Below are 13613 nucleotides of genomic sequence, written 5' to 3' on the forward strand. Positions count from 1 at the left end.
ACATGCTAGTTTAGTAATGATTTAAATTGTTAGAATAAAAACATGCAATACATAGTAATGTGATCATTATTATTCTTGTTATACGAATGATTATTGTCAATAATGTTGTGCGTGTATATATTTTTAGTTAAGAATTTCCTACCGAGACTAATGAGACCAAGTATACATCGTTGGGTGACAAGATATAAGACAGTTGGTTTCAACTGAAAAGAAAACATATTTATATATACAGTGATGGTATTGGTCTCAATGAAATACACTCCAAAATGATTACTTCTTGTTTGTTTATTATACAAGTTATTATATTCACGACAGTAGCTCATACGACTGAACCTAAAACAATGTATACCACCAAGTATGATAACATTGATATTGATTCAGTTATCAACAATGAACGGTTGATGAAAAATTATATTGGTTGTTTGATGGATGAGAATTCTTGTACTCCTGATGGACTTGAATTAAAAAGTAAGTATTTATTATTATAATTCAAATATTTCTATCAAAGTTGTAATATTTTTTTTTGTTTAATCTAGAGAATCTTCCGGATGCTTTAGCAACTGATTGTGCAAGCTGTAGTCCAGCTCAAAAGCGAATGGCTGATAAAATGTACCATCATATGATTGATAACAGACCTGAAGACTGGAATCGTTTGGAGAAAAAGTTTGATCCTACTGGACACTATAAAAATCACTATCTTGAAACAAAATATTTAGAATCAACAACAATGAAAGACTCATAAAATATATATAAACAATGTCTCATTGATATTTTTTGGCATTCTGTCTGTATTGTAACGGAGCTTTTTCATTCATCCGGTTAGCTATTAGTCATGACAGTTCGGAGTGAGCACAATGTGTGCATTTATATTTAAATTTAGTACGATAAAATAACAAATAACTATTGTTTAACGAATAATGGCATGAAGTTTACAGTATAAAAAAAAAATAGCAGTAATTTAATTAGATTTATATACTGGCAAGGATGGTAAATGAAAATGACTTGTATATTCGCAGTTGTGAATATACATATATATAATATAAAAGTCATGTTTTGTGTTGTACAGCGGTTTAAAGTTACTGAAAATAATCTTTTACTGGAGTTGTGTATGCGTGTATATGTTGTACATAGCATAACGTAACGGAACGTGGGTGGGCCCTCGAAGATATCTCGGCGCGCGCGGTCTTCCCAGAATCCTGTAGTCTTCATGGTGCTCACCGGCACAGTAAAATGCTGTACGATAGATAAAAGCCAGAAATCAGAAAAAAAAATCAAGGATAAGTCCATTGAATACTAAATGTAGTAACACAAATAAAAGTTATTCAATTGCCATCATTCAAACTCAGAAGATAACCTACTAAAAAAGAGTAAACATACATTTATAACATCTAGGAAAATTGTATGAATATATTTTAATGAATTCCCTTTTATTATCTACCACTTATGGGTGTCATCAATGAATTACACAAGAATGAGTTGAAAATTTGGGCGGAAAACGATAGATGAATGAATGAAAGAAGCAACGAATTTTGAAAATGAATAAACTCTAATTCTTAACGTGTTGGGTGGTCTCCGGGCATTTGCTGTTTATGGGCCACTGCATCTGCGCTAGCCCTCGCGTTGTACCATGTAGTATTACCTGGGCACACTGTGTGTGGTCTACTGTGAGCGCGTAGCTACCACCAGTATACAATACAGGTATGATCTCTATATGTACACAATTCACTGTAACTCATCTATATTCACAATTTATCGCTTATATTATTAATGACAGTTATATTAACATCATAACCTTTTCAGGTAAAGATCTTGAGAAACTAAATAAAAATTTAGCAATAAATCTTGGAATATCGTTGCAAAATATTGCAAATCCATGAATTGTGACTCCTGACTCTCTGATGTCCTGAATGAACTATAGTAAAACAAAACGAGTATATGAGTGGTGGAAGAGATGAAAAAAAAAAAGGTTGTGTGTGAGTTGATTGATTGAGCAAGCTCAAACGTCATGTTGTCGCAATTTACATACGTCTTATGTACGATATGTATGTATAGCAATGATAGAGACAACGTTGTTGCTTATTCCTTATCATTGCCAAACCGTTAAAATGTATTTGTGTGGTTGTTTGCTCTCTAAGTTCACTACGTTGTCTTGTCTTGCATACAAGTAGTGTATGTGAATTTATATGTAAGAGCAAATGCATGTATGGGTGAAGACCACACACGTTGTGACGATCAGTGCGCGCATCAAACCTGCTCCCTTTTTTGTGTTTCTAGTTTTATTTGCTTTTTCTCTACTCGAAGCGACAAATAACAAAAAACAATATAAAAAGATTAAAAAACATCCACATAGCCATTTAATTGGTAAGAAATCCATAAATTTTGATATATAGCTAGAAATTGAAAAGACATATTAATTAATACAGAATGAAATTAGTAGGAATAGAAGATGAAGAAAGAGCTGTTGACTCGTTCATATTCTAAGCGAAGTACATGTTCTGGAAGAAAGAACAGATACACGAAGGACGGCATGTATCTGAGCGCCACGCCGCCACATTGAAAAGACCACCCACGTTGAGGACGCAAAGGCAATATTTAGCGAAAGGCAAATCTCTGTCAGACCACCCACATCGTTTCGGGCGTCTTCGAGTCTGCGTGCTCTGTAACATAGCAAAGTTATATTATTTCATGCTGACTTTACACCATTAACGAGGGCACATTGTACCTCGTTCATTTATATTTTCTTCTTTGGAATCCAAAAAATACACTTTGCCAAGTACATTTCAATAAGACAAGTTACAATTAATTTTTAAAATAAAAAAATACATGAGTTTACTCAAAATATTAAGTAGCATGAGCGATAAGATGCAAAACTTGTTTACATTAAAACATTTATAAATGCTCTTTATTATAATGGAATGATTAGCTATCAAATGATATTTTACACGTTAGATATAACATTGTCTATATGATCTGGGATTACTATGAAGTCTACATACCAGAAGCGACGTTCTTTAGGACCACCCAAGCTACATACATTGCATGCGGAAGTTAGGCCTTCCTGCCCCCTTTCTCTTCCGAATATTCATTTTAATCTACCAATAAAATAATCAACAGCTACTCAAAAAACATACATTCGATAATGTGTTGATATCTTGATTCTTTTAGTACATTTTATTATCTTAGTTAACACTAATCATAAAATATTTAAATTATTACATCTCAAGTTAACAAATTGGAGACTCATTTTTTACTTTTAAAATATTAAAGAAAAAAACTAACAATCAAAATTAAATTGGAAATGCTTCTTGCTCCAAAAATCTCCTATTGACAATGATGAATACCCTGAATGATGAATTATGGTCTGTAACGTCTATAGAGAATGCAGAATAGAAATTACTCATTTCTATGAAAGTAAGACTTCTTTTTTTTTGGTTGTTTAAATAATTGGAGTTAATGTTGAAGTTTGAAACTGTTGGACTAATAAGGTATGAGCTAGACTAAGGTCTATCAGAAATTAAAATGAAAGTGATAGAAGAAAATTGGTAGGATTACATGAATATTACACAAAAGTGAGTAAACTACTTAAGTATTGAAATACTATTTAGTTTAATAGCCCGTCACATTGGGTGGTCCTGGCAGTGCCTCGTCGTGGGCGGGCTCGTGCACTCGCTCACAAACACCATTTTGATATAAATCCCAGAACAGACAAGATTTTTTTTCAAGCAATCAATCGAATGCGATGCATGACATTTTTACACTGTATCACATGCGATTATACAAATTAGGTATATCCATAGGTAATATAAGAAAATTTAACTATTTAAGGTATAAAAAAATTTGTCTAATTGAATATTCAATTGATTTTGATTTACATCTCAATCATTTTTTCCAGATTACTGAGTCATTGATGTTTACAAATAAAATTCATCCAAACCCTTTAATGAATAAATAACATTTAAATTCCATCATTATCTGACTTTCAATCTTGCAAAGTCCGGTTAATTAATTGCAATTACTTTCTAAAAAAAACGGAGTAATATTTTTCAAATTGCAAATGGAGTAAACAATTTTTTTTTGGAGTAAATGATGATTTTATCTAGTAATTGAGAGAATAAAAAGAGCAAAGGTTGTGGTATAAGATGGAAAATTGGTGAAATTATGAATTGGTATGCACAGTATAGTATCATGGTATTTTTTAATGAGTTGAAAAATATAATGTTCCTTCCTCAACAACAGAAGGTAAAAGAAATTCCAAGCGTGTAGTGCTGCCGTTTGGCAACAACAAACGTGAAAGAGAGAGACACCATCAACATCAGACATGAGCGCAGCAGTGGGGAGAAAGTATCAACTATGGCTGGCGGCGCTAAAAATCGACTACGAAAGAAGTGTGTAGCAGAGAATACGAGTGGAGAATTTCGTTTAGTACCAACTTTGACGGCTTTGAGAGTGGTGTGATCATTCACCGTTTTTTTATACATAATAACCAAGTGTGTGTGTTATCATTCACTGAGAGATCAAGTTTATTTTTGATTATTTATTTCAAGTTTATGAATCGTGTGTTGAGAATATAATAAATAAAATTCAAAAACGGAGTGAAAACGATTAAAAGCCGCTTTCAACACACGGAAAATCACAGCAGTGCGTCGTCAGAAGCATCAGTCTCGCTTTGGATTTCTTTAGCTCTCTCCTCTTCTTTTTTCTTTCTCTTTTCTTCCTCTTGCTGCTTCTTTCGGATGCAGTTGACCAACCTGGAAGATATTGTTTTACGAAGATTTGATATATTGTTGTTGTTTGAGAAAACGAAAATTTGTGCTCCATACATATGTAGGTGGCCATAACCATGGTGTAGATTTAAAAATCAATCAACAATTATCCAAGTTTGTGAATTCTCTGTGTAGTTTTTTTGTGTAAGTGTTTTTTAAAATATATTATTCTATCATTTTTCATCAATTTCTCAATAATTGTCAGTGAAAAAACACAATCAATCTTAACTTTAGTGTTGTGTTGTTTTTTTTTTTTCTTATTTCCATTGATTCTATTAATATTTTATCAATTAAATCAAATCTTTTTAAAGAAAATAATTTAAAATCTCTTTATTGAGTAAAAAATGAATTAAAAAAAAAGTATGTAGTTATGTTTGAAATGTTGATTAGTAATAATTTCGTAAAAATATACATGTGAACACGTGGTGTTATGATAACTAAAATTAAAGCATAACATTTAAAAGAATAAATTAAACAAATACTTTTACAATACTACACAGTGCAACGTGTCAAGGCAGATGCATGACGGATCATGGTCGTCGCTGCGTCCGACCCTTCTTCAGGGATCCTAGCGGGACGCCCTACTACTCATCACGGTAGTATTTCTCGTCGAGCTCATCAGCCTCCACCATCATCTCAGCACATCCGAAATGATCAGAAAGCTCGACCGGTAAAATGTCCTGATCAGCAGCAACATCCTAGACATTCGTCGAATATTTATGTTAGGCCAAGCTGGACAGATGCATCTATTGCATTGGACCAAGTTGAGAAGGTAATATTAGATAAAAATAATATCAAAACATTTTTCAAAGTACTAAATATATTATTATTACTTTTAGGTTGTATTAATTGAAAAATATCTTTATAGCGGTATTAATCTTCTATTCGGTTATACGGAATCAAAGCTTAGAATGAGCTGCTCACCTTCCTCTCATTCCTTATTAGCTCATTCACTTTCTCTATCATATATATATATATATATGTGTGTAGACATTTCTTTATTTTTTTTCGCTTTATCATCACGATAGAAGTTATCATAAAATCCTCATTGGGTTTTAATTTAATTCACATGATTTTTTGTGAAAGTATGTATATATATGTATAGGTACACAGAATAGTCACTGTAGTGATGATTCTGTGAGTCTATAGAAGTGTGAGTAAGAGATCGGTGAACTGAGGGTATCATCAAAGTAGAAGGACCTCCGTGGTAATCGTAGTGTCGCTTTTTAGACCCCGAGGTTTTCTTGGAAATTTTCACTTTAAAAGATGAAAAAAGAAAAGAAGAGAAAGGGCAACTATGCACTCTTGTTTGGGCGGGTCATGAATTTACAACGTACAAAGTTTCTCTATTTCTCTCAATGTATATTTATCATTTCCTCTTCAAAGCTACAGAGTTTTTCAAACATCTTGTATTTATTTTTTTTCTTTTAATTTACCGAAAGTTAAATATTTTTGTGACTTCAAATCGCTGGTACTGATTTACTTGAGTTCTTCCTTCATCATTTCAACAATAAAAGATGATATTTTTCAATCCTAATGGTGAGAAAATAATCCATTATTTGCTTGAAAAAACAATTAAGAATAATATTTTCGTTAGTTAACGGTATGTTCTTACCTTCAATAAGTATTTTACTCAATTGTATAACACGGAAGACGTTGGTATCTTTTTTTCTTTTTCCGCTTTTTAATTCCCAAACAGAAAAGATAAGCGTATTGTTGCGGGTGGTCCTCAAGAGCCACATTGTCAGAATCGGAGAACCACCACCGTAGCGCAGGTAGTGGTGCAACGTTGCCGCTCGCAATGTTGCGCGCATAGTCCCTCATGTTGTCTGTTTTCAATAAATATATTAAAATGGTTTTTTTTTATCACAAATATTGCCAACATTTATATTAAGTACTTTGGACATTGTTGATTAAGCCTTCATTAGCATTTTTTTGACAGAGAAAAATTTTTATCATTATTAATTTCCGTTTAGGGTAAGGCAGGAGGCCAGAGGTCAGCAATTTGGATCCGAGCATGGCTCCAAGATGAATTTAGTCAGCTTGGTGACTTTCTCCATAGGCATGCTGGTAAAGTAATCTTTGTGGCTATCCTTGCCCTTGCAACCTTCTGCGTGGCTTTAAAGTCCGTTCAAATACACAGCAAAGTAGAGCAACTATGGATTCAAGGTAATTGATACTTTTTGATTATACTCTTAGTAATTAGACAAACATTTCCAATTACTTTCCTTGATGATGTCAGTTATGGCATTTACTTTATATTTGCATAATTACATTTAAGAGCTGAGAGTATCAAGGTACAGAAGCTCAACTCCAGTTAATAGTATATCAGAACCATTTTTTCCTGTTTTACAAGTCACATATTGAATTAATAAACTCATTAAATACTCTGGTATTTCGTGTTATATAAGAATCAGTTATAATATTCAAATGAGACAGACATAACTTTTCCCGAAAGTTTCCGTCAATTACTGACATTCTTGGGTTATGAAGAATCCGAAAAAAATAATTAAAAAATTTGAATATGAATAGCGTAGAAAAAAAAAAGTAGTGAGCAAGAGAAAGAGAGAAAGTGAGGAATCTGTTGTTATTGTTGTTGCTCTTGTTTTGTTGTTATTGCATCAAACTACTGGAAAGGTCTTATATTAAACAGAGGATCTCATCTTGCGGATATAGCGGTACACCGAGAGTCTGTATTGGGTAATCGAATTTTCGAAATAAACATAAATAGTATTGATATTTGGTGGATTGTAAATTATTTAATTGGCATAATATGTGTACCTAAGATTAGCATAATTATCTGGCTTCTAAAGCCAGAATGTGATGTTTGCACGCGTATGATAATGGTGGCGATGATGACAATGATGATGATAATGATGAGCACCACCATGGGATGAGTCGGGGCCCGTATGCCGTTCCGGTGAATGGTCGACTTGGGTGGCCCATCGGCTGAGCCTCTGTTCCCCTCAGTAGTATACACACATGTTTGTGTGGGTATGTGTACACGCATACATACCTTAGACGCCAAGTCAGCCCGAATGCGTCTGGCGAAGATAGGACTATGCGTGTCTGCAGTTGTGTGTTATTTGTGTGAACGCCTAATATAAGTAAGCTAAAACTCCTCTGAGAGTACGGTTAAAAAAGAATCTCCAGAGAATGTGTGTATGTATCTCTCTAGAGAGTATTGTCAAGTATTTATCTTTTAGAAATTCATTCAATGAATATGTCTTTCATTCACTTTTTATCATTTTTTTGAATTTAAGGGTTGCAAAATGATCATTACCTAAAATACTTACTAAAACTTTTTAGGAGAAATTTAATTAAAAAATTTTTATCGTCAGTTTTAAATTAATTGATTCGTTAATTTTATTTAACGAGTAATTATTGATAATTATTATGGTCATTATTTGAAGATAAAGTTGTATTATCAAGCAATTATTTTAAAAAATGAGAAGATAGTTGAAATAATATTGTAATTTTGTGCTTTCAGAAGGAGGAGTACTAGAAAAAGAATTAGCTTACACATCAGAGACTTTGGGAGAAATAACAACCACCACACACCAAATGTTCATTCAAACTCCAAAACGCTCTGACGCAAATATTTTGCAAGTGTCAGCTCTTAAGGAGCACTTAGATATACTTAAAGCTGCTACGAGAGTTACAGTTGATCTTTATGATACGTAAGTATATTTGAATATTTTTTTTACTCTCCCCTTACATCTTAAAAATATTCGAGCTCGATTTTAAGACATGTTTTTTTTTTTATTTTTATTACAGCCCATGGGAACTAAAAGATCTATGTTACGCCTTAAGTGTTCCTAGTTTTGATAATCAATTTATTGAACGTATTTTTGATAAAATTGTACCATGTAATATTATTACGCCATTAGATTGTTTTTGGGAAGGAAGTAAAATTGTAGGATCAGATCATTCTGTCCACATCAGGTAAATATCACAAATAATCAAACAAATTTTAATAAAAGTTTTCTTATCAATTAGCAATAAAATAAATGATTTTATTTTTTTTTAAAGTCATATAAAGAATCATGAGTATGTCCAATGGATGGATTTAAATCCCATGAAACTATTTGAAGAAATGAAAGGATTAGTGGTTTCTTTTCCATTTCAACCTCTAGAGGAATATATGAAGAGATCTGGAATAACAAATGGATATCAAAGCAAACCATGTCTGGATCCAATGGACCCCAACTGTCCGAATTCTGCTCCTAATAAAAAAACTCAGCAGGTAAAGTGTACTCTTTTATTATCAATAATCAATTCATCATTATCCCATGTCTTTTTCGAAAGCTTAATTTTAATAATGAAATCATTCAGGTACCTGATATTGGAGCAGAACTGACTGGAGGATGTTACGGATTTGCCGCAAAGTATATGCATTGGCCTGAAGAACTGATTGTTGGAGGTGCAAAGCATAATAAGACTGGACACATAATACAAGCTGCTGCTTTACAGTCTGTTGTACAATTGATGACGGCACGTGAGTTGTATGAATATCATTCCCATTCATACAAAGTCCATCATATTGATTGGTCGCAAGAAAAAGCGTCACAAATACTTGATAAATGGCAACGAGCATTTAATAAACAAGTCAAGAGAAAGCAATTAGAGCTAAATATGAGTGGAACTCCTGTATTATATAATTCTTATGCATTTAGTACTACGACAATGAATGACATACTTAGCAAATATTCTGAAATTTCAATAACAAATATGGCTATTGGATGTGGACTAGTGATTTTATATACTGGATTTGCTCTATTTCGCTGGAAAGATCCAGTACATTCTCAAGCAAGTGTCGGAGTTGCTGGAGTTATTCTTATTTGTGCTACAGTCGCTGCTGGTCTAGGATTTTGTGCCTTATTGAGAATACCTTTTAATGCAATTACAACTCAGATGGTTCCATTTCTTGCCCTTGGTCTTGGTATTCACGATATCTTCTTGTTGACACATACATATGCTACGACAACGATAGAAGCATGTGTATTAACCGGGTCAAGTGAACAGACTAAACCATTATCACATTTTAGTGATACTGAATTACAAACGAATATCATATTAAAACGAACTGGTCTATCAGTATTACTCAAAGGTCTCAGTAATGTTGCGGCATTTTTCGCAGCTGCGATCATTCCAATTCCTGCTTTAAGAGTTTTTGCTTTTCAATCTAGTATTCTTATCCTTTTTAATCTTGCTGCATTGCTACTTGTTTTCCCAGCAATGATTAGTCTTGATATTCGTCGAAGGAGATCTGGTAGATCAGATATCTTTTGTTGCTGTTTACCAGCAATCACGAATGATAAATACTATAATTACATGGATGCACAGTCGAAGAATTCTAATCAGAATGTTATAAAAACAATACCTTTAGATCAGAAGGAAACTTTGACTAATATCTTAACAGATCAGAATGAACTTTGGACTGAAGAAAATACTAATAGTAATAATGTTAATGTTGATACGAATTATAATGCTAATAATAAAAAGAAACATGAAAGGAGGAAGAAGAGAAATGAAAAAGAGGGGGATGATGAAGTAGATGCTGATGATGATGAAGATTATGAACATGGAAAAAAATGTCCAGAAGAAGCTAATCGTCAACGAGATAGAGAATATTCTTCGAGGCAAGCACCAACCCAACACAAAAAAAATTATCATCAACAGCATCGTCTTCAACAACATGAATATACAGAAACAGATACTTTAACTGGGTTTACTCCAGATGAGTGTCTGCAATTTTCATTAACGCAATTAGCCGCGAAACATTATGCTCCATTTATTACAAAACCCAGTACTAAAGTTCTTGGAATGATGTTGCTTGCTGTTGTTATTGGTGGTAGCGTCTGGCAAGCGATGAAGATCGACAATGGATTGGAGCTGAGTGACTTAGTACCTCAGAACTCTGATGAACATGCCTTTTTGGTTGCTCAATCAAAATACTTTGGATTTTATAATATGTACGCAGTAACTGGTAGAGATTTTGAATATCCAAACAATCAAAAACTTTTGTATGAATATCACGATGCCTTTATGAGGATTAAAAATGTAATTAAAAATGATGATGGAGGCTTGCCAAAATTTTGGCTCAGCATATTTCGTGACTGGTTACGTGATTTACAAGCTGCCTTTGATAGAGACTATAAAAATGGTTGTATAAACCAAGAAGGATGGTACAAAAATGCGAGTGACGAAGCTATTCTTGCCTACAAATTACTTGTACAAACTGGTCATGTTGATAATCCCATCGATAAAACTCTCATATCTCAAGTGCGCTTAGTTGATTCTGAAGGAATTATTAATCCTAGAGCATTTTATAACTATTTAAGTGCATGGACATCAAATGATGCATCAGCATATGGAGCTTCTGAAGCTAATTTAAAGCCAGAACCAAGACAGTGGACGTTCAGTAACGATCATGAACTTCAAATACCAAAAAGTATGCCTTTGATCTACGCACAAATGCCGTTTTATCTTCATAAACTCACCGACACAAACCAGATTACTGAATTAATTACCAGTGTGCGTAAATTATGCAAAAAATTTGAAGAACGAGGTCTACCCAACTTCCCGTCTGGAATTCCATTCTTATTTTGGGATCAATATATGGATCTAAGAAGCTGCTTATTTATTGCATTGACTGCAGCTTTAGGAGCCACTGTAGCTATAATTGGAATTCTTTTGTTAAATGTATGGGCTGCCATCTTAATTGGTACATCACTAGCAGGTGTTGTACTTCAACTTCTAGGAGTAATGGCATTATTTGGAATGAAGCTGAGTGCTGTTACTGTTGTGTTACTAGTGATCAGTGTCGGAATAACAGTTCATTTTACTGCGGACATTTGTTTGAGTTTTGTAACTTGTGTTGGTGGTAGTCGCGATCGTAGAATCCGTCTTGCTATTGAACACATGTTTTCTCCAGTGGTTCACGGTGCTATCGGAATATTATTAACAATAGCAATGTTAGCCTTTTCGGACTTTGAGTTTATTGTGCGTTCCTTCTTCTATGCTTTATTATGCCTTATAGGCATTGGTTTTATAAATGGACTTTTGTTCTTCCCTGTGTTATTGTCATTGGTGGGTCCATCATCAGAAGTTATACCTCCACATGAACATCCAGATCGTATTTCTACTCCAACTCCGCCTGCTTCTCCACAAGAATTTGCTAAGAGACGACACTTTAGACAACAACCTCCAGAACCGCCTAGACGACCACATAAGATGGATAATAATTGTGGTAGATTGCATACTGAACCTTCTCTGACTACAATTACAGAGGAACCTAATTCATGGCATAGTACTACTCAAGAGTCTTGCATTATTGTTCAGCCAGAGGTTAAAGTTGAAACTACATCTACATGTGGAAATCAGGTCCGTTAGACAATTATTGAAAAATACATTGATTTTTTTTGAAATTATCTAGTTAATCTTCAAGCTAATTTATATTTATTTTTTTTTTTTACAGAATTGTGGTGCAGGATCAGAAACAAATCGAACATCTCCAGTCCTATCAAACTCACATATTACTACAACAACAAAAGTTACAGCCACTGCCAATATTAAAGTTCAAGTTCACACACCTTTAAATGGTGAGTTGATAATTTAAAACAAATTAAATGTTTCTAGAAAATTTATTCATAAAAAATCCATGATACTAATCTTATTTTATTTTCATTAGGCTCTTCCAAACGAAGTTCACGCAGCAGTAGTACTACAACTACAAATTCAAATGAGGAATTCAATTCTAGTAGATGTAATTAAATTGACAATTATGGATAAAGAAATTAATATTTAATAATTAATAATAATTATTATAATGATAAAGATAATTATAACGACAATAAAATAGAGAGGTGCATAAGTAGAATAAGAATCATAATTTTTGGTTGCGTTTTTGAGCAACGATTTTGATATTAATATAATTATTAAATACGAATAATAACGAAATTAATAAAGAATAATAATGTCTATGGGCGACATAAGTTATTGCTCAAATATTAAATGAAGCTGTAATGCATTCAAGGCTGACTAGATTTATTATTTTTATAATGGAATAATAATGTGTATTATATATCATGTATTGTGTGTAACTTAAATGCTATTTTACTTGTGCCTTTTGCAATTATGTAGGTTTTGTACATAGATGACTATTTAATAATAAGAGAAAGAATGAAGTGTGGTGAGTGAAAAATATGAGGAATACAAAATGAATATTAATTTGTTACCAAATATATGCGATATTGGCATCTAATTCGCAACTTATTAATTTCTTAACAACTAATAATGAAAGTCTACACGTTAATGTATTAAAATAAGGATGTATGCGTGAGTGTGACTTGTGCAGAGAAGTTATTTATTATTTATTTTTTATATCTTTCTTAATGGATATTACATTGTACACATGATAATTTGTAAAAATGAAAACATAATTAAAAAATATTGGAAGTATTGAATATTATTTTTTTTTGTTAATTATTTTCATCATCATCATCATCATACTCCACTACCTTTTACTTTTTTTAATATCCAATGATTTACATCATTTTTACATCAGCTTTAATGTTTTTATTTTATTAAAATAAAATTTTATAATTTTACCGCGTATGTAAAATTTGTATAATTGACAACAGAGGCGTTGTCAGTGTAAATAAATTTCAAAAATTAAAAAAGATTGAGAAATAATTTAATCCGACTAATTAATTCCATTTTCCATGCGTAAATAATACTTATTAACAACTTAGAAATTGTATATGATATTTTAAAAAAAAATTTAGACCCTTTTATTGCGTAATTTATTGCTGTATCATGCTTTTTTTCAGTTCTAGAATTCTCCAG

At 32.6% G+C, this 13613-nt stretch overlaps 2 protein-coding genes across 5 annotated transcripts; both read left to right on the top strand.

Moving 5' to 3' along the window:
* Positions 1-82: 82 nt before the first annotated feature.
* On the top strand, positions 83-768 carry LOC118068154 (ejaculatory bulb-specific protein 3-like). 2 transcript variants are annotated; one of them, XM_035085362.1, is made up of 3 exons: positions 179-237; positions 316-468; positions 537-768. In XM_035085362.1, the coding sequence occupies exons 2-3, from the start codon at positions 342-344 to the stop codon at positions 740-742; spliced, it is 333 nt and encodes a 110-aa protein (XP_034941253.1). In that variant the 5' UTR covers positions 179-237; positions 316-341; the 3' UTR covers positions 743-768. The 2 variants fall into 2 exon arrangements, with proteins under 2 accessions (XP_034941252.1, XP_034941253.1); XM_035085361.1 differs by having other exon boundaries at positions 83-468.
* A 704-nt stretch (positions 769-1472) lies between these two features.
* ptc (protein patched) lies at positions 1473-13236 on the top strand. Of its 3 annotated transcripts, XM_035085352.1 has the most exons (10): positions 4093-4166; positions 4237-4907; positions 5264-5535; positions 6740-6932; positions 8254-8443; positions 8541-8708; positions 8796-9009; positions 9099-12149; positions 12244-12367; positions 12457-13236. In XM_035085352.1, the coding sequence occupies exons 3-10, from the start codon at positions 5296-5298 to the stop codon at positions 12537-12539; spliced, it is 4263 nt and encodes a 1420-aa protein (XP_034941243.1). In that variant the 5' UTR covers positions 4093-4166; positions 4237-4907; positions 5264-5295; the 3' UTR covers positions 12540-13236. The 3 variants fall into 3 exon arrangements, with proteins under 3 accessions (XP_034941245.1, XP_034941243.1, XP_034941244.1); XM_035085354.1 differs by lacking the exons at positions 4093-4166; positions 4237-4907 and adding an exon at positions 1473-1698; XM_035085353.1 differs by having other exon boundaries at positions 4145-4907.
* The last annotated feature ends 377 nt before the right edge of the window (positions 13237-13613 follow it).

This window comes from Chelonus insularis, unplaced genomic scaffold (assembly GCF_013357705.1).
Source record: "Chelonus insularis isolate UGA/USDA-ARS -01 unplaced genomic scaffold, ASM1335770v1 contig_399_pilon, whole genome shotgun sequence".
Lineage (NCBI taxonomy): Eukaryota > Metazoa > Arthropoda > Insecta > Hymenoptera > Braconidae > Chelonus > Chelonus insularis.